At 35.4% G+C, this 20,577-nt stretch overlaps 1 protein-coding gene across 1 annotated transcript in view; it reads right to left on the bottom strand.

Moving 5' to 3' along the window:
• The window catches only part of HHLA1 (HHLA1 neighbor of OC90), a 58,158-nt gene that overhangs the window by 3,404 nt on the left and 34,177 nt on the right, over positions 1-20,577 (bottom strand). The window contains exons 8-10 of the mRNA XM_074278049.1: positions 18,121-18,189; positions 15,519-15,593; positions 4,051-4,207 (exon numbers count right to left, since the gene is read on the bottom strand). Coding sequence (XP_074134150.1) covers positions 4,051-4,207; positions 15,519-15,593; positions 18,121-18,189 — 301 coding nt within the window. The remainder of the gene's footprint in view (positions 1-4,050; positions 4,208-15,518; positions 15,594-18,120; positions 18,190-20,577) is intronic.

Genomic DNA, 20,577 nt, shown 5'->3' with positions numbered 1-20,577 from the left:
GACTTATTAATAGTCAGAGAATGATTGCAATGTACTAGTCTTCATTTTGGCAGTGCTTTGTAGTTGCTTTTGGGGATGAAACAAACTTCATAAGACCATATTGTCTTTGGGATCACTTTTGCCCAGATGGTATAGGCAACTGCATATGAGTACAGCTCAGGGGGCTCCAGGAACATATAGAATAACTCAGTTCAGTCCAGTATCATGCTTTTCTTTGATTTCGTCCATTCTTGTGAAGCTCTCAAGAAACATCATTCAATGCTGACAATATGACCAGTGGTACTAATGTATATAAGGTCAAGGCCCTTATTCATAGACTAAGGAAGATGCTAGAACAGGAAAAATAAGTCTATGCTCCATATACTGATAAATGGGAAAATTGGATTGAAATTTTTACCCCTTATCCTCTCTGTCTGCTTCTTTTCCCAGATCTAGGCTACCATCCTTGAGTCTGTAGCCAAACACCTATCATGCTCATTTCAGCAAGTGCCATTACAAGTTAGGATGGATCTTTCTCCGACTTTCTCCTCTGTCCTGATCTGGCCAGACTCTACAGTCTTACCTCTTGCCTCTCTTTATAGAAAACTTAGCCACATCCTTCCTCTACTACATTTCCTCTCTATTTCATTTCATTTCTACTATGTCCTCTAACAACTATCCTTGGTTGTAGATCAATGGAAAGATCAATGCATTTAGAGTCAGAAGACTTGAGTTCTAATGCTGCTCTTCTATTTATTTATTTATTTTGTGCTTGGCACATAGTAGGTGTTTAATAAATGTTTATTGACAAAATTATTTGTATGATCTTGAGCCTTCAATTTCACTTCTCTAGATCTCAACTTTTTCATAGTTAAATGAATAAGTTGGACTAGATAGACTTTAAGGTCCCTTCCTTAAGCTTTAAACCTATGGTCTTAGATCTCTTTCTTTTAGATTACTTGTATTTTCTAAGATCTGCTATAGCCTAGGCTTTTTTTCTGAAGACACCACATTTCTTGGCACTCTTTTACAAGGCTGTCTACTCCTTCCCTTATACTCCCTGAAGCAGGAGATAAAAGGAATTAACAAGGAGTTAACAAAGTCTTGTTCCCCGCCATCACATTCAGTCCTTTCTGTCACCATAAGTATCAGTCAGCAATCACTTCTCTTCTTATTAACTATAAACCAATCTGGATCCTTGTCGTTAGCATTTATTAATTCTGCTTCCAATACAATTAGGGTCTGGCTAAGGTTTTTCCTTACCAATTTTGTCCAGTCTAGCTTCCTAGATTCTCAGTTTATTCAACTCCTATAATCTCTGTCTTTAATCAACCTCAAGTATACTAGGGCAGATTATATCTTTGACTTACAAATGGTCATCTCATTAGCCCTCCCAGAATCTTAAATTTTTGATGTAGGATGGACTTACTACGCCCACTTTACTGTTCCCAAACCCAGTCTTTCTGTTCTCTTGGCTCTAAATTTTGGAGTGAAGATACTGTGTTCCTAACCTGACCTGTCTTTTCAGTATATATTTTCTCTTCTCCCAGTTCAGATCCACAGTTCATCTGCTGTAGATGAGCCTCACTCTTTAATCATAATTTTATTTTTAAAGAGTAGCCACAAATACCCATAAGGTAGAATGTTATTCTTCCTTCCCTTTATTCATTTTCTCCTAATTCCTGATTCTCAAGACCTTGATAAACTGTCCTTGGCTGATTCATTTACCTACAGGAAACAGGAGATACTGGATAAGATATCCAAAGGTAAGAGCTAGAGAGAGAGTAAGGGCATCTGTTGAAGGACTAAGAGTTCATTAGAAGAGAGTTGATCAATAATAGTTATAACTGTTGAATTGGATTGAATCACCACTTTACTTTAAGATGTAAAAAGCACTTTTTCATAACAACTTTGTAAGGTAGAGAGTATGAGTGGTATTGAATTATTTTACAGAGGACAGCTTCTAAAGGTTAAATGGCTTATCCACATTCACACAGATAATAGATATCAGAATTGTAACTTGTTCCAGGTCTCCTGATTCCTAATCTGCTACACTATAGATTCCAATCAACCAATCAATTTTAGTTCCAGTGGGTCCTTTGGTAGACTTTAAAAATGATATTAAAGGTTTGGAAGTAGACAGGATCTCAGGGCTAAAGAGGACTGTGTTTTTTTCTTCTATTTTTCTGCTTATGGCAGCATCTAAAAAAAAATCACAGCGAAGAGAAATCCTGTCAGCATTTCAGGGAAGGCAAAAATCCCTGACCAAATTTTCTGAAACATTACAGGGCCCATTCTCCAATTTTCCTTTACTGACCCATACATTTGGCTCTGAAAATGACTGGTATTAGCCTTTGGAAGAACTGTGATTTGTTCACATTTGAAAGAGGGAGGCAGAGACCTCTCTGACCTATCCCCCAGCAAATTCCATTAGTCTGACAGGAATGGGAGGCTAGGGAGTAATGCACAAGATTTTGAAAACAACACTCACTCTTCTTACTTCACAATGTAAAGCCAGAACTCAAGTTTGTTTCCAAATGTATTTAGGGGAAAAAAACCAACCAGCTTTAGGACAAAGTCTTATGAAGACTGATTGATGAATGAAATGATATGATTAATGAATGATAATATCTAGAATTTATTTTAAAATTCCCAAAGAGTTTTATCCTCATTAACTCATTTGTTTTACACAACAACCCTAAAAGGTAGGTGCTATTATCATCTGCATTTTGTAGATGAGGAAAGTGAGACAAACAAAGGTAATTTAAATGGCCTAGAGTCACACAGATATTAAATGGATAAGGCAGGATTTGAATTCAGGTCTTCCTGACTCCAAATGTCACATTTTATTCACTGAACCAAGCTGACTTTGTATACAGGAACTTGAGGGAGCAGACAACATTGTAGGTTAATTTTACAGGTAGGAATTGAAAAAATTGTTTGCTTTTAGCTATTATTTCAAGCTATTATTTTAGTTCCTTATTTTCATATGCTTTTGTCCTCTTTGTTACTGTGTGACCTTCTTCTCTCTAGCCATTTCTCTGTGCTCTCTCTAGAGCCCATTAAGGCCTCTATACCTGTTCATGTGTGTATGCTAAGAAAGGACAGTTAAGGATGACCCACTTCCCTCCCTTTCCCCACATGTCTTCATTTCTCAATCCTGTGCTTTCTTGCTTTCCTACTTCTTAAAAACCTTAGTGATGAGGTCTAAGGAAGAGAGGCTCAAACCTCATTTTCTTATCTAGGCAATTAATTCAGGACCAGTCAATAATTGGGCCCCAAATACACTAACCTCCAAGCAGTATAAATTTTAGCAACATTGTTCATCTAATCCTTTAAAACAAAATATGAAGGAATGCTAGTCTATTTATTAAATGTTCTCTAGGTACCAGTCATTGCACTAAGCACCCAAGGAAACATGATAGCCGTGATCTCAAGGAACTTAAATTCTAAAGCAAAGCTCCTTAAAGTGTGGATTGTAACTTTATATGGGATCATGCAACTGAATGTTGGGGTTTTTTGCAAAATTATAATCTATTATCAGTAAATGTTTTTATATACCTACATAATCAGTGATGTAAAAATTTCTGTGTTAAAAGGCATCTTTAAAGGAAAAAGTTTAAGGGACTCTGGTCTAAAGAAGGAGGATAACATATAAAAAGGGAAAAAGAAAAGTAGGAAGGAAAAGAGGGAGGGATACATACTGTGACATGTCTTAGAAATGAAGGTATTATATCCTATGCCTTTTAAGGATCAATTGAAGGTAAAACAATGCCTCAGATGTAATAGTAGTTGATTAATTAATGTTGTGTGAGACAGCTTGAATTATTTACATTGTGTTTTTTTTTTGGGGGGGGTGTTGGATCATGTGTGTTAGATGGAAATATCCCATATAGAGAAACTGGTTTCTGAATTCTCAATCAAGTCATTTGTGCAGTTACTAAGATGATAAGAACCACCATTTTGCACAAACCAAAGGACAACTTTTCCTCCTGTAAACAAAAAAAAAGAGAAGCAGTTTAAAGAAAACATTCCAACAAAATAGCAAGGGTCTGAGGGGAGTGTGGTTACCTCATAGTATCTTTTCTTGAATATTGCTTTTGACTAACACAGAGGCATTGCTGATAAAATCGGCATAGCTCCATAACACAAGGATTTATCTTTTGGAGGCTAAGGGTGAGAGGAAGGGTCATCAAGTCTTTGTCCTGGAGAAATGGCTGTGGACATCCTGAAAGATAAAGAAGGGTGTGGTGAAAAGAGCATTCTCCTTGACTATGTAATTTTCTTTGTTATCACAGGGATCATCTGATGGTTTGGCTTGAAAAAGGCTCCGCAGTCTACATTGGTAGTAAAGGTGCTGTATAAAGGAGTTTGTATTTGCTCCTAAAGGTAATTGGGAACTATCAGGGTAGTGACCCAGTCAGCACTATCTCTTTGGCTGCTCCAAATCCTATAATTCTAACATTACCCACCATACCCTGCACTTATTGGATGCCTTTCCTCACCCCGTGTTCAGCTTCTGTGTATTATCATCGTACATTTGATTATAAGCTCCTTGAGGGCAGGAAATGTAAATTTTTTTTATATTTGTATTCCCAGAAGTTAGCTCAGTCTTAGCTCATAGTGGGCATTTAATAAATATTTACTGACTATTCTAGTACTTGCTCCAAATCCTATAATTCTAACTTATTTCCAGTAACTCCTAAGCAAGTAGACAGAATTTCCCACTAGATTTTGCCAAGTAGTATTGAGTATCAAAATAATAGAATATGAAATGAGAAAGGACATTAGGGGATGATTTAGTCCAACTTTCATTGAACAAAAGGAAACAAAGACAAGAGAGGAGAAACAAATTGTGTCACTAAATTAGTAAGCGGCAGGTCTGTGACTAAAACATTCATTTCTTGTCCCAGGTTAGTGGTCTAGTGCTTACTTAGCATTTCATTTGTTGCATAGTAGGTATTTAATAAATACTTGTTGACTGATTGATCTTTGTATTAAATCACACTGGTTTTATTTTACATCTATTTCCCCTTCCCTGTTAATGCATTCTGAAATTCTCACTTTAGAGGGTCCTATATCTGTGGAATGCTTGGAAAATGGGGAAAGTATCTGGCAGAATAATTGCATTTTTGTGTCTTAGAGCCCCATTCATTTCATGTTTGGGGTGATCATATGTTACTTGAAAGGAAGGATTATGCAGGTTGCCTTTGGATTAATAACACTCTGTTGAAATATGTCCCGATTGCATAATGCTGACATGAAGTTAATATAGAATGGCATTCACTGGCAGAAAGAAGAGGAGGGAGCAATTAGTCTGAAAGAGATAGCTTTCAGTGTGTCTCTTATGGAAACTGACTTGACAGAAAAGAAAGACAGTACTGATTGTTCATCTGATAGGTACAGGGGAAACCCACCCCTCACAAAAAACTCAAGGTCATGTCAAAAAAAATGTGTAATAAATTATGAATGTGATGCTGGGAGTGTTCTCAAATGGGGAACTTGACTAAGGCAAGAATTCTTAGTCTTTCTGAAAGCATCTCAGAGACCAGAAAGGTAGGATGCCCATAAAAGCAGGCACTACTTAATCTTAGCCGGTGATTATCAGAATTAAAACCTTGAATTGTTCCCTGTAATTATTATGATGGCTTATATTTATATAGTGCTTTACCTACTTATTTTCATTTTATTCTTCCAAAATCCTGGGATTTAATCAGGCATATGCTGGGAAATGTTTGCCAACTGGCTCTCCAAAAAGTATGCATATAACACACTTTTAAGTTTGGTCTACGCACTGATTTTTTCTGTTACTTTTAAAGCCTAGAAAATCCACAAAACAATAAATAAAGCCTTGACTTTTATTATTTAATGATTTTTGAAGCATACACGCTCACTCTGTAAATTTTATAACTGGGTATCCTGATCTGGCTCTAGAATACCCCTAGTTTTAAGCAATATCAAGTACTATTGTCCTCATTAATCAATTAACAATACACATTTATTAAAAATCTACTTTATGCCAAGTAATATTCTAGGCATAGGGGATACAAAGACAAAAATAGTCTTTATCCTTAAGGAGCTTATATTCTAATGGGAATAGGAAAGACATTAATACATACATTTGAGGAGCTATAAAGTTTATGATAGGTAAGTACAAGGCAATAGGGGAAAGGAATACGCATTTATATAGAACTTATTATGTGCATGATTTTGTGTGTGTTTACAAGTTCTGATCTGTATTGGTGATGAAAATGTACACATTTCAAAAATAAAAGAATCCTTTTACTAAAGGAACTTGTTTTCCATTGGGGTTTGTGCTTGCCTTTGAAGCTTGATGGTTTCGTGATTGAGGGAATATTACTTCTCTCTCCTTCCTGCACCTCAATTTTTTCAACTGTAAACTGGGAATATCTATCTCATCTACGCTATATGCTAACTATCTTTGATCAGAAAGTCTCCTCCTGAGGACAATGACAGATTACCTGAAGTATTTCTCAGTTGCACCTTTTGTAATTTTCAGAATGCATATCATAACTACCAATGAGGCCACATTTGCAAGGGCTGAACATTTTGTATTCATCTTTCTTAAAACACAAAGCTAAAGCTGACTCTGAAGACTTCGGATGAGCAGAGTAAGCTCAAAGAGAAGAATAAAATTTCCTCCTCTCCCCTCCCATCTCTGCAGAGATAGAAGACTTCTATGATCTGTGATAAATGACAGATATTCCAGAAATATAATTTTATCAGAAATGCAAGAAGTTTAAGGTGATTTTAAAAAACAGCAGGGTGAAATTGGAGTATATTCCTTAGATCCATGAATCAGGCTTGGAGGAAAGATGCTTGGATTTTAAATGCAAAGTGGCCTTTGGAGAGTTTAGTTACCAGAAGAAAAAGACTAGAAGCAGAATTAGTTTAGTGATGGATAGCCTGAGATGACCCAAGGGAACTATAAAGGCTATAAATGGACATCTTTTTGCTAGGATACCAGCTAGCTAGAGTTCTTCAAGTCTCTGGTGAGAGAGCTGACCTTGTCATCTGGTGCTAGAAGTAATTTGAAGTTCCTTAAGTAATTATGTTCAAAATGGGAGAGGGGTAGTATAGTGGAAAAGACGGAAGATCCAAGTTCAAATCTCAGAACCAACATTTATTCTGTTTATTCTAGGACTGGTCATGTCACTGGGGTGGACCTCAATTTCCTCACTTATAAAATGAGGGGTTTGATTCATAACATTTCTTCTAGTTTTTTTTTAAAATCTATAATCCTATGAAATAATCACTCACTTGCCCTGTGAGTTGTTTTTTTTTTGCTTCTATGTAAATAATGCTATGGTTGCTTGGCAACCAAGTTACATCCCCCCCCTGCTCCTATTCCTCACCATACTCCTTAAGCTGAATGTTATCCTTTTGAACTGGGTCCTTCAAATCTGGCCTCAGCCTCTTGTTAACTAGGTGATCCCGGACAAGTAACTTAATCTCATTCAGCTTCAGTTTCTTCATGGTAAAATGGGGACAGGGCTGATGTGAGAATCAAATGAGATAATTGTAATCTTACACAGTTTGTAAGTGGCTGAGGATGGACATTCAACTTTAGGACTGTGTGATTGGGAGATGGATGATGTAACATGGTTGCCAAGCAACTCTAGGTTCATTTATATAGAAATGAAAGTTACACATATATCCTACTTTATCATTATTATTATTGCTATTGTGATTATTTTTATTATCATTTTCTTCATCTGCTTCAAAATGTTTTTTGTAATCACATTTTTTTTGGGATAAAGATAGTAAGTAGAAAGATATGAGTAGGATATCACCATTTAGTAAAATTTTCCTTGAACCTTACATCCCTAAATCCCTACTAGAAATGACTTTGAGAAATGGATACCTCTGACAACAAAATGCATTTTATTTGTCCCAGGACACAGGTACAATGGAGCAATTCAAGCAGTATAATAGAAGAAAGTAGGGGACTTTAAAAAAAGTATTGTGGTCCTGGGTTTAGAAACACAGGACCTGTATTCAAATCTTGACTTTTTTCCTTACTTGCTATGTGATCATGGACAAATCACTTGATGTCTTTAAATGAGAAATTTGGACTAGATGACCTCTGATCTAAGAAGGTCCCTGAAGGCTCTTGGTCTATGATCTTATGATATCTGTATGTTCTATATTCCTTCCCCAAATATACTAGCCTGTAACCATGTTACAGTCATTCTATCATTCTCAAACCTAGCATTACTCAATTTTATTATGGAAATAATAATACTTATGACAAGTAGGGACAAAAGTATTCATTTTCCACTATGCTGCTCCTCTCTAATTTTACTATGACAACTTAAGAGTTGTCATAAGGAAAGGACTTTTCAAGTGTGTAGTGCTAGATGAAATATAATATTATCAAAATTGATATTGATGCTTTGGGGTTCTGTGAGTGAGGCGAGGTGAATATATTTGGGTGTTGGGTACTTGTTGTTTCTTCTGGTTTTGGTATATGGTAGACACAATGATGAATTTCATCAGTCCACCAAAGTGGGGGATTATGAGATTTTTCCAGTTTTCTACTTACCTAGGTAATATCATAGGATACCCAATAACTTAGTTCTTAGCTCATCCCACTCTTGGTTAATTGGATGCTATTAGGTTGTCTGGGGAAGAAGGTACTAAAATAAACTTTCCCTCCTTCTCAGACATGAAGTTAGTTCTCAAATGAGTCCCCACTGAAAGAGTGCCTTCCTACCATTTTTTTTTTTTGGCAGAACTTTCTCAACAGGCCTCGAGGAGGGATGAGCTCCATCTGTTCATTTCATGGCAGTCAGCTTCTCCTTTCAAACTAACTTCTTTCTCACAGTTCTTCTATTGTGACTAGGCAGTAGGATGAAGAGTACCTTGTCTGAGCAGGTGACTCACTTGCCTGCAGGTTTCACCAAGCATTGACCTTGACTTACCTTATTTTTGACTACTCTATTTGTTTACTTATTCTAGAAAGATCAGAAAATTCCTCTTTTTTCTTATTGTGAATAACAATGGCAAACACTGGACTATACATATAGTCTTTTCCCTTCCAGGTAACTTTGAGGAGTAGTGGCAGCCCAGCTTTGTGGATGTACTTCACACATATTCCCTGAACCTAGAATCATCAAGCTCTTACAGGAATGATTATGTGTCTTCTATTTTTAGGGTTATATTAAGGCTTTTCTTAATCATTATTATTATTATTATTATTTAAGAGTTATAAAGTAGTATTGAAGGAGATTAGTATAATAAGTAGAGAGTTGCTTTGAGTCAGAAGTCCTGGGTTCAGATTTTGCCTCTGACAAAGCTGGCTGGAGAATCTGGAGAAAGTCAACCCCTTTGTGAGCTAAGCAACTCTCTAAGACTCTAAGTTGTACAGAAGGTACTTCATTGATAGAGAGTACTTCATCTAGGAGATTCTCATACCCCTAAACTCACAGATTCAATCTCTCTAATCCTGCTTCATCTGAACTTGAAAAACTCACTTAATCTTTCAGTTCCCTAAGCAACTCTAAGGCTATAAAAGTTAAAGATTCTCATCTACTTTGGAAAGCAAATTTTCCTTGCTCAGAAATCGTACACTAATGAAACCAACAATTGAAAAGGAGTCATTATTAGTAGTTGTGTGTGTTGTTGAGCTAATGAGCTGGTGGTGGGCCATCTGCTAGACAGTTTAATTTATATCAATTCAGGATTTCCATGATTGAGCTCTGAGTGAAGAATTTCCCTATGGGACACATTCTAATGATTCTCTTTAAATACCCCTTTCTTTAAAACATTTCTGATCATGCTGTTCTCCTATTTAATAAATTACACTGATGTTCTCTCTCCCTATTATCTCCAATTTTGAGGATTGGGGATTGTCTTTTGCCTTTATTTTGTATCCTGCATTTAATTCAGTGCCTGGCCCAGTAGATACCTAATAAATGTTTATTGATTGATTAAAATATAATCTCTTTCATTTGCCATTTAAAGATCTTCACAATCAACCCCAAACTATCTTTGACCATTATAATACATGATATTCTTTCACATATTCCATAAGCTAAGCAAATGTACTTTCTTAAGGTTTTTCATACATAAAATTACAAATCTCTATATCATTTTGCACACTGTCCTCCCTCATATTTATTTCTTAGATTCCTTTGTTTCATTCAAACTCAGGGAAACACTATTTTCCACATTAAGCCTTTCCTGATTCCCCTTAGCTATTAGTGCCACTCACTTCGAACTATCTGATATTTTTTAATATGTATTTGTATATGATTCTATAGGTATATATTGTATACCTGGTAGAATGTAAGTTCCTTAATGGCAGGGATTTTTTTCACTTTTATTTTTATTTCTTTATAACTTACCATAGGGTCTTTTATGCTAAGCTAAGCTAAGAGCTTAGCAAATGCTTGTTTGGTTAGTTAAAGCAAAATTGTGTAGCCATTTTGTGAGCTTCAGCTTTGTAAGTATGATCCAAAAGTTCTGGCATTCCAATAAATTTTAAGGGTGTAAAAAATTTAACTACTGGCAAAAAATTGTTGGGAGGAACATTTCCCTTCTTTTAGTCAGCTTGGCAAAACGGACCATTTAGGGGTAAATATAACATTATTCTTTCAGCCTTCTATACCATGCCCTACTGTCATGAAAGAGTGAATGCTGCTTTTAAGAAGAAAGCCTCATAGGCAATGGACAGCTCACAGAGGGGGAATATCTGTTTCCTTGTGACAAACTAACATGACAGAAGAGAAAAGAAAAGAAAACTTTATTTGTATAATTTTCATGGTTCTAGGATTTAGAGTTTTAAGGGACTTCATATGATTCAATTCTCATTTTACAAGTAGAGAGTTAAGTTTCACTGATCATCTCACTCCGTGTAAAAGCAATTTCCTTTGTTAGATAAGAACTCTTCTTGATTCAATCAATCAGTCAGAAATGAGTGTGAACTGTGTTATATATATCTCTTTGAATCAATAAAAGTCATTGTGTAAGAGACTTAGTCATACACTGGGAATGTTGTATAAAAAGGATTAGATTCTCAGAACCAGATAGAAATTCTGAGCGTTTGGAAGCTGAAAGGAATGAGCAAGGATCATATATATAAAGTTTAGCCAAGAATTAGTAGCTCAGAGCAACTTGTGAAAGATAAAGGAGAAAGTAGGATTGAGATATATCAGAGAACAGACATTGAAAAAGTTGATTGTCTCTGCAGGTATCATAGAACCAAAGTCTTGAATTGATACCATAAGATATTCAACTACTCAAGGACTGGGCTAAGTCTGAAGAAAATATGTGCTCTACCCCAATGTCTCCTCCTCATTTCTATCTATCCACAAACCCTATTGAAAAATCTTTTTGAAGATCTACCTGCTTCAAGTATCTTCCTAATCTAGCCTTCATTCAGTTGCCAATTATTTTCCTAAACCACGGATCTGATCATGGCATCCTCTTCCCAACTCAATAAACTCCAATGACTTGCTATCACCTCTAGGATCATGTTCAAAATCCTCTGTTTGGTGTTCAAAATCCTTTATAACTTATCCTGCTTCTCTCTTTCCAGTTGTATTTAATCTTACACCTCACCATATACTCTTCAATCCAGTGGCACTTACCTCCCCATAAATAAAATCTTTAATTTCTCTGCATATTTTCTCTGAATGCTCTTTCTTCTTCATCTTTGCCTCCTTGCTTAGAAACCATCTTGTCCAACTCCCTTATTTTTTTAGATTAAGAAACTGATTCCCAGAATAATTAGGTGAGTTGTACAAAGTCACATCAGTAGTAAGTAGCTGAGTGGGGATGAGAATCCAGATTCTCTGATGCCAAATTCAGTGTGTGTATGTCCCCTAGCCTTAACTATATGCTATTAATTCAGAGGGAAGCTAAGTAACACAGTGGATGGAGTACCAGGTCTGGATTTAGGGTGACTAAACTTTGTGAATTCAAATCAGACAATTACAAGCTGTGTAACCCTGAACAAGTCACTTCACTCTGCCTCAGTTTACTCATCTGTAAAATGAGCTGATGAAGGAAATGACAAACAGCTCCAATATACTTTCTAAGAAAACACCAAATAGAGTCATAGAGAGTCGGACACGATTGTGATGATTGGACAACACTAATTCAGTTCTGTGTGTAGTCAGGCTTTTTGTTGATCCTCGTGAAATTAACAGCAAACTAGACAAAAGGATGAATATGAGGAGATAATATATGTAATGATAATAGCTCAGATTCAACCTAATCAGAAAAGTAGAATGAATACATATAAAGAAATCTCATCTGATTATTATAATTTCTTGGAAAAATGTAATATCTGTAAAGTATTTTACATGGAGTAGAGGCCAAAAAGGCAGACAGAAAATGCCTGATCTCCTTCCCAAGCTGAGAAAGGGCAGTCAATTAAGAGTCCTAATTTAGAGCACAATAACATTTTCAAAACAGTACAAAGAATGAGGTCACCCTCACCTCACTATACCTTCTTTGCTGAGTTGGAGGTCAAAAGGTATGGTAAATTGTATATATCATTCCATGATTTTTTTCCTTTAAAATATTATTATTATAAAGAGAATCTCTGGGAAGGGAAGGCATTTTGGTAATCTAAAAATAGCAATGAAAATACTACGTGATGTGATAGTAGAAGATTATAAGCAGTATTACCTCAAAACTAGTATAGCGATAGGGAAAAAATGAACTAGTAGGTTGTTTTGACATAGTTAAGCCAAATTGTCCTGGGTGTACTGATAAATAAAAATGAAGATAGGATAATAAAAAGAAGTGAAATGGACATTTTTGTAGCAATATATATTTTCATTTGTTATGGGAGTGAAACCAGTACAACTGGACTTCAAACTTTAGTGTCCAATGTGCTGTGTAAGGAAGTAGTAATGATATCTAAAAGGATTAGATTAGGAAAATTAATTGGACCTGAATAAAGATGCATGAAAGAAATACATCCTGCTTCTCTCTTTCCAGTTGTATTTAATCTTACACCTCACCATATACTCTTCAATCCAGTGGCACTTACCTCCCCATAAATAAAATCCAGATTAACCAGGAATTCCATTAGCCCAATTAAATCACTGATCTAATCCCTATCCCATTGTTACTAAAAACAAACAAAAGAACAAAACCATAAAGTAAGATACAGGCTTTCACAAATGATGCCATCTTGGTCAAACAAATGATGGAGAAATGTTGAGAATAAATATCTTGATAAGTTTATTGTCTGGTTATTTTTAAAAATCATTCAACTAAAGAATAAAATAAAACTCTAAAGGCTTTCTTATGGAAAGATATTTCCAATGCATAAATTAAGCTCATCTGAGATACCTTGAGGTATTACAAATTTTGTTCCCTTGAAATCCGAGCAATTGTTGCAAAATAGAGCTTTTCAGCCTTTCATGTTGCTGCTGAATCATTTCAATCCTGTCCAACTTTCTATGATCCCATTTATGGTTTTCTTGGCAAAGATATTAGAGTGGTTTGCCAATTTTTCCTCCAGATAATTTTTACAGGTTGAGAAACTGAGACAAACAGAGTTAAGTGACTTTTTAGACTATCACAGCTAGTATCTGAGGAGGGATTTGAACTCAGATCTTTTTGGCTGGTGCTCTATCCACCTCATCACCTACCTATCTTCCGCTTTTCATATTTTTTATATAATTTGAACAAATTTTATACATAATTCAACAAATTCTAGGCATAATCTACATTAGAAGAGCTAAATCAGAAAGGATGAAAGATTTCCTAGTATCAGTCAAACATGGCAGCAAGAAGAGGCAGTTGACAATCTGATAAGGTAGAAAAAATAGAAAAATCATTAAAAGAAGCAAAACAGCAGGACTTTTTTCTTTCCTATAACAGTCAAGCAATCTCAAAACTTTAATATTAGTTCATTTCTTGTATTGATGACTTTCATTTATCCTGCCTGTTTTTATTTGGACAGGGTTGCTTGTATATTGTTTTACCCATCAGAATATGACTTCTTGAGAAGAGGGATTATGTCTTGTCTCTTTTTTATGACCAGCATTTAGCATAGTCTCTGGTGCACAGTAGGAGCTTAATAAATATTTGTTGATTGAATGACTGTCAAAGAAATCTTGTAGTGACTTACACAATACAAGATTTATGAATTAAATTTGTACAGTTAAAGAAATGATATGATTTAATAATTTTCTGAGTCACAATATCAAGAGAAGTATAATCCTGAAAGACATGTCTTTTCCAAAAATCTTTGTCATAATCATGGAAAATACCCTTCATAGATTTCAACTGGAATAGGATTTCCAATATAACTTGGGTTCTCCAGATGTTCTCTTTGCAGATGACATTGAACTGATTGTGCATTTTCCAGTTATTTACCAAAATTTCTCAAGTTGGATGAATAATGGAATCACTCTTATAGAAATCACTCTATAGATATACCAAGGAGTTATTTAACATAAGACAGTTGTCAGGATCCAGGATTGAACAAAATGGGGAGACAGTGCTGGATTTCATTTGGGAAATTATGCAGCCCTTTCAATAATCCCAAGCTTCTCTTCAAACATCTGATTTTCTTAAACACAGTATTCTCCTTATGATTTTATGTTGTTGCTAATTGTTGAATGCTATGATCTTAAAAAATTAAAATTATGGATGACTTAAAGAGTTGTAGATTATATGTACATGCTCAGGATGTGGAGCTATGGATAGGTTATAAACCTTACTGATGAAAGGAGCCTTATCACATTAGGGGAGATCATGGTTTTTATCAAAGTATATCACATTAAGACTTCCAGCATGTTGAAGTAGATAATTACTGACAATTGTTTAAAAGCAGCAGCAGCAACAATAGAACATTTTCTCTGTAAATAATTTTTCCCATAACAATGAGGTAGGTATTGTGACTACTATGATTCCCATTTTGAAGACAAAGGAATCAAGATCCAGAAAATAGCAATAACTCCTATTTATGTAGTGTTTTAACTTTTCTATAACAAGCTAATGAGGTAGATGGAATGATGGAAATATTATTCTCATTTTTCTTTTTTCTTTTCTTTCTTTTTTTTTTTTTTTTTTGGCAAGGCAATTGGGATTGATTGTGTCTTGCCTAGGGTTACATAGTGAATAAATGTTAAGTGTCTGAGGCTGAATTTGAACTCAGGTCCTTCTGACCTCAAGGTCAGTGTTCTATCCACTATGCCATCTAGCTGCCCCCAGGATTCTCATTTTTAAATGTGAAAAATGTGTCTCCAAGAGTAGATGTAACATACTCCAGGTTGCACAACTCATAAGTAGTTGGAGCTGGAATGCTAACTACTACTCCTGATTACACCAAAGATTGCTTAAGTTAGATGCCTTCTATTATATTGTCAATCAGTATAAAAAAAATCCTTGACCCTTTACTTGCTCAAATGAACATTCAAACATTGGCTGTAGCTGAATCAGAGATCCTACAGAGACAATTGACTAATGATCTATTGCTGGATCTTAATACATGATGTCTTTGCCTAAGCAGGAGGAGCTGAGTCCAGGGCAGGTATCTGAGCACTTACTTGATATAAGGTGGAGTTTAGGGAAAGGTGATGGCTGAGACTGAGAGGGAGATATCAAAGCTGGAGCAAAATCAACTGCAGAGGAAAAAAAGAGTTCATTAAAGCAACAACAACAAAGCTTGCTTTGGATTATAAATAAATGCATAGGATTGCAATTGTATGAAACAGTTTTGGGAATCTATCACTTAACTTCCCAGAAGCTCGGTTTCTTTGACTCAAAAATAAGGGACTTGGACAAATAGGTCTTTATGGCCCCTTTAGCCTCTAAATCTCTGATCCTATAATGACTGTCTCATCAGCTTTTAAGTGGTGCAAAGATTAGAGATGTCAGGAAGATGTAAGTTCAAATACAGCCTCAGATTTTTACTGGCTATGTGATCCTGGGCAAGTCACCTAACATAGTTTACCTCAATTTTATTATCTGTAAAATGAGCTGTAGAAGGAAAAGGCAATTCAGTATCTTTGTCAAGAAGACCCCAAATGGGGTTACACTCAGTTGAGTAGTTTTCCAAAATCGTCCCCAGTTCCTCCAAATAAGTCTTTAATTGTACAGACTCAAGATCTACCACTGGTAGGTCTCTGAATGTTTTGCAGAAAGGATAAGATTCCTAAAAGGATAAGATTATGAAAGGCTGTATCACAAATATATTGTCCCTAAAATAAGGCAGAGATCTCCTGTGTTGTGTCCTTGTCAAGCCACATACATAATGTTGTGACCCATTTGGGGAATAAATTTTATGAAGAAATGGACAAGCTGCCGTATAACAGAAGAGGGCAGTCAGGTTAGTCACTGTGCCATATGAGAAAAAATTAGCTTGGGCAAGAAAAGATTATAGGTGAATATAGTCATAACAGTTAGTTATGCAGTAAATATTTATTTGTGGCTGTTCATTTGTTTCTGACTCTTCATGATCTCCTTTGGGGTTTTCTTGGCAGAGATATCAGACTGGTTTGTCATTTCCTCCTCCAGCTCATTACAGAGGCAAAGAGAATTAAGTGATTTTGTCCAGGTTCTCACAGCTTTTAAGTGTCTGAGGTCAGATTTGAACTTAGGAAGGGGAGTCAGTTTCTGACTCCAGGAACTTTCTCTATTTTTCCACATGGATGCTGAATAAAAATATTAAAGATGGAAGAGAACTGGTCTAGTTTGTTTTGTTTTTGCTCAGTTCTTTTACTCATCTACAACACTTTTAGGGGTTTTTTTCTTGCCAAAAATGCTGATATGGTTTGCAATTTTCTTCTTTACTGAATTTTACAGATGAGGAAACTGAGGCAAACATGGCTAAATGACTTGCTCAAGATCACACAACTGTGTCTGAGGCCATATTTGATCTCATAATTTGATCTTTCTGACTTTAGACCCAGCACTCTATCCACTATGCCAGATAGCTTCCCTAAACATTTATTAAGCACCTACAGTGTGAACCAGAGAATGTGTTAAATGTTTGGAGATTCAAATATTAAAAAAAAAAAAAAAAACCAAAAAAAAAAAAAAAAAACAGTCTGCCCGGAAGGAGCTTATAATCTATATGTTTGAAGGCTTGTCCTTAATAAAATTTTGAAGAGTTTTAATTCTTAATTTTAATTCAAGAAGGCAGCAAATAATTTCAAGAATCAAAATGTTATTATTAGCTTAAAATTTTAACTTCATAAAAGAACTCTACTTATAAGAGATGTAATACAAATAGAGGAACTTAGGTAACCATAGCTTATCTGGTATTACCTTGTATTACATTTGTATATACATTTATATTGTATTACCAGTGTATGGAAGATTCTGACAAGCAGGTTTTGGCTTAATGTATGGAAATATTTTCTAATGGAATTCTTCAAAAGCAGAATGAGCCACCACAATGACATTGGGTAAGGGGCAATCAGATGTCTTGTGAGCCTTGAGGATGTTTGAATAATTGTCCATTTAGGGCTGCTTGTTGCAGGGAGTATGCGGTTATATAAACCAAACTGATGGATAATGAATTTTCTGGGACTCCTCTATAGAAGAATATATATACATATATATGTGTGTGTGTTAATATATATGTGTGTGTGTGTATATATATATATATATATATATATATATATATATATATATATATATATATACACACACACACATATATATTCTAGAGCCAATGACTCTATTTTTCTATTTTACCTTACATTTTCAACCAATAGAATCTCCAGTCTATAGTGAGTTAATCTATCTGTATCCACACCAGCCAAGCTTAGAGATGGGAAATTTGTGATGAGACATTGAACTTCCAAGTTGATTCTATAGAACTCCAGGAAATTGTAGGGGATAGATAACAATTATCAACATGTAAGGGTAGCTTTGTTTGATAGGTTGCTCCTGGAAAGCTATTGGAAAATTCCACTATATATGTACCTATTACTTCTCAGTTCTGCAATGATTTTGCTAATTCAATGAAAGTGATTTAACTATGAACTTGAGACTGAGATGATTTGTGAAGAATATGAAGTATTAAAATAAAATTATTCTTTGTGGGATGAGTTAATGAGATTACAATCTAGAAGTAATTTGACCATTATAAAGGGATGGGAGTAGTAATAAGTAAACATTTTACAAGAGGAATGAACTTACCAGTGAGTGGCTGTTTTGGAGCAGGTGCTTTGGTTGGTCCTGGAGTATCTGTTCCGAGAGTATCTGTTCCTTTAATGAGACAAGAGAAAAGTGTGATTTAATGTCTTCAATCAATCAATCACCAAACATTTAAGTGCACACTCTGTCCCAGGCACTTTGCTAGGTGTTTAGAGTACCAAAAACAAAGAATGTTCCTTCATGGATTATGCAATTTAAAGAGACAGAGAGAGACAGAGAATGGGGAGAATGTAGGCAATAGCAGCTTTCACAAAGACAGCCTTTCTGCAGAAGGTAGTATTTAGTGAAGTCCTAAATGATTCATTCTAAAACATTCAAAAACCCAGAGGTAAGAAGGGAGTGCATTCCTTTAAAAATAAGGAATAGTTAATGCAAAGGTAAAGAGACAGGAGATGGAATGCCATGTATAAGCAAAAGCAAGAAGTCCAGTTGAGCTGAATTGTACATGCATGGAGAACCGGGAGTTAGTCAGACCCTGAGTCAGACCCCAGCCTAGACAGCCTAGTGAAAAGCCAGCTCCTTTGCTCATCAAAACAGGATATTAATAAAGCAGAAAGACCTTGAAATGTGGCTCATTACAGCACTAACTTAGTCACCCTTCTCATAGGCCACCGAGGCGCTAATTTGTGAAAGATGGGGCTACTGTCTGTGGATGGCAGTTTGAAATAATTCTGCCTCGGGTACCTCTTTGAAAGCTCTGCTATAATGAGCTCCCCTGCTACCTGCTCTGAATGCCCTAGCCCAGGTGCAAGGGAACACTGGAAAAATGTCTTGACAACCCTTGCAGAGAAGCATCATAGGGGCCCAGCATGAGGCCCATGATCCATCAACAGAGCAACCCCTTGTTCAGCCCTCATTTGCTTCTGGAATGGTTTCTTGGGGTCCTGGAGTATAGCACAATTTATGTGCTGCCTCATAACCATAGGAAAAACATCAACAGAGTTATGGGCTAATGGGAGACTTTTCTCTTTCCAAACAATTCTACAGCATGTTAAATTTACTACAATTCTCCTTTTGCAGGTTGTAGCACAATTTATGTGCTCCCGAGCTGCCAAGTTCTCTGCTGGAGAGGTTAGTCCTTTAGAAAAAAAAGCAACAACAAAAAACTCCCCCCCCCCAATAAAAACAGTCCCAATTCTTCTGAGAGAAGGTTCATGAAATAGCAACTTTTAGTCAGTGGCTATTCAAGGCAACCTAGAAGAATCATGTGTGCTTGTTTAGTGTTCACATATCTCATCTTCTCAAAGGGAAAGACATCATGATATGTGCTCTTTCAAGTCTCTAGAGTCAGAAGACTTGGGGTTTCAAATTTAGGTCTGAGACCATTGGCAATCCCCTTCATGTTTCTAGCCCTCATTTTCCTTCTCTATAAAATGAAGATAACACTTATAATACCTATTTCTCAAAGTGAGAATGAAATAAATTAATTTATAATTCTTTAATAAGGATTAGCTTTAAGTTTTACAAAAGCACTTTACAAATATCATCTCATTTGATTTTTCCAACAACCTGGGAGAAAGGTGCCATTGTTATCTCCATTTTACAGGAAAGTGAGGTAGACAGAGGTGAGACTCATGCAAGATCACATAGCTAGTAAATATCTGAGACAGGAATAGATTTCAGGTCTATCTTTTGTTAATATTCTCTGTAATGGCAATAAATTACAGGACTTTCCAATAAGGTAAGGAGTAAAGCAAGAATGAATTCTTTAAATAATAATATAAAACAAAAAATAAATACAAATAGTAAATTTGTAATTTAACAATAAATAAGAAAACAAGAAAAAGAAATTGAGGGAATAAGTATAGACCACATTTGGAAATGATATGATTATTTATTTAAGGAATCCTAAAGTGTCAGCTAAAAAAAAACCAATGAAAACAATGAACAACTTCAACAACACTATAGGATATAAAATAAACCCTCACAAACCATAAGCATTTTTGTATATTAATAATAAAATTTAGTTAGAAGAGATACAAAGAGAAACCCATTTAAAATTAAAAGAAAAAATATAAAATACTTGGGAGTCAAGACACAGAAACTATATGAACACAATTACAAAACAATCTTCACATAAATAGACATTTAAACACTTGGGAAAATATTTATTGCTCCTGTGTAGGCTGAGCCAGACTATGGAGGCAGAGGAAGGAAGAACCACGTAAGGATTCTGAGGACAATATTATTAGATCCATGCTTTAGGTAGGTTATTTTGGCAGCTGTGTGGTAGATGAATGGGTGCAGAAAGACGTTAAAAGCAGGAAACTCAATTAGGGAGTTTAGTAAATTTAATAATGTTTTATTAATATTATAAATACTAACATTACAATAATAATATTACTACTACTAATAATTTAATAATATTTTAGTATTTTTAGCTAGCATTATCAAAGTCTTGGTTATATACCCAAATCACTGAAGCATATTCCTTTAAAA

Source organism: Sminthopsis crassicaudata, chromosome 1 (genome assembly GCF_048593235.1).
Source record: "Sminthopsis crassicaudata isolate SCR6 chromosome 1, ASM4859323v1, whole genome shotgun sequence".
Lineage (NCBI taxonomy): Eukaryota > Metazoa > Chordata > Mammalia > Dasyuromorphia > Dasyuridae > Sminthopsis > Sminthopsis crassicaudata.
This window is presented reverse-complemented; position numbering and strand designations above follow the sequence as displayed.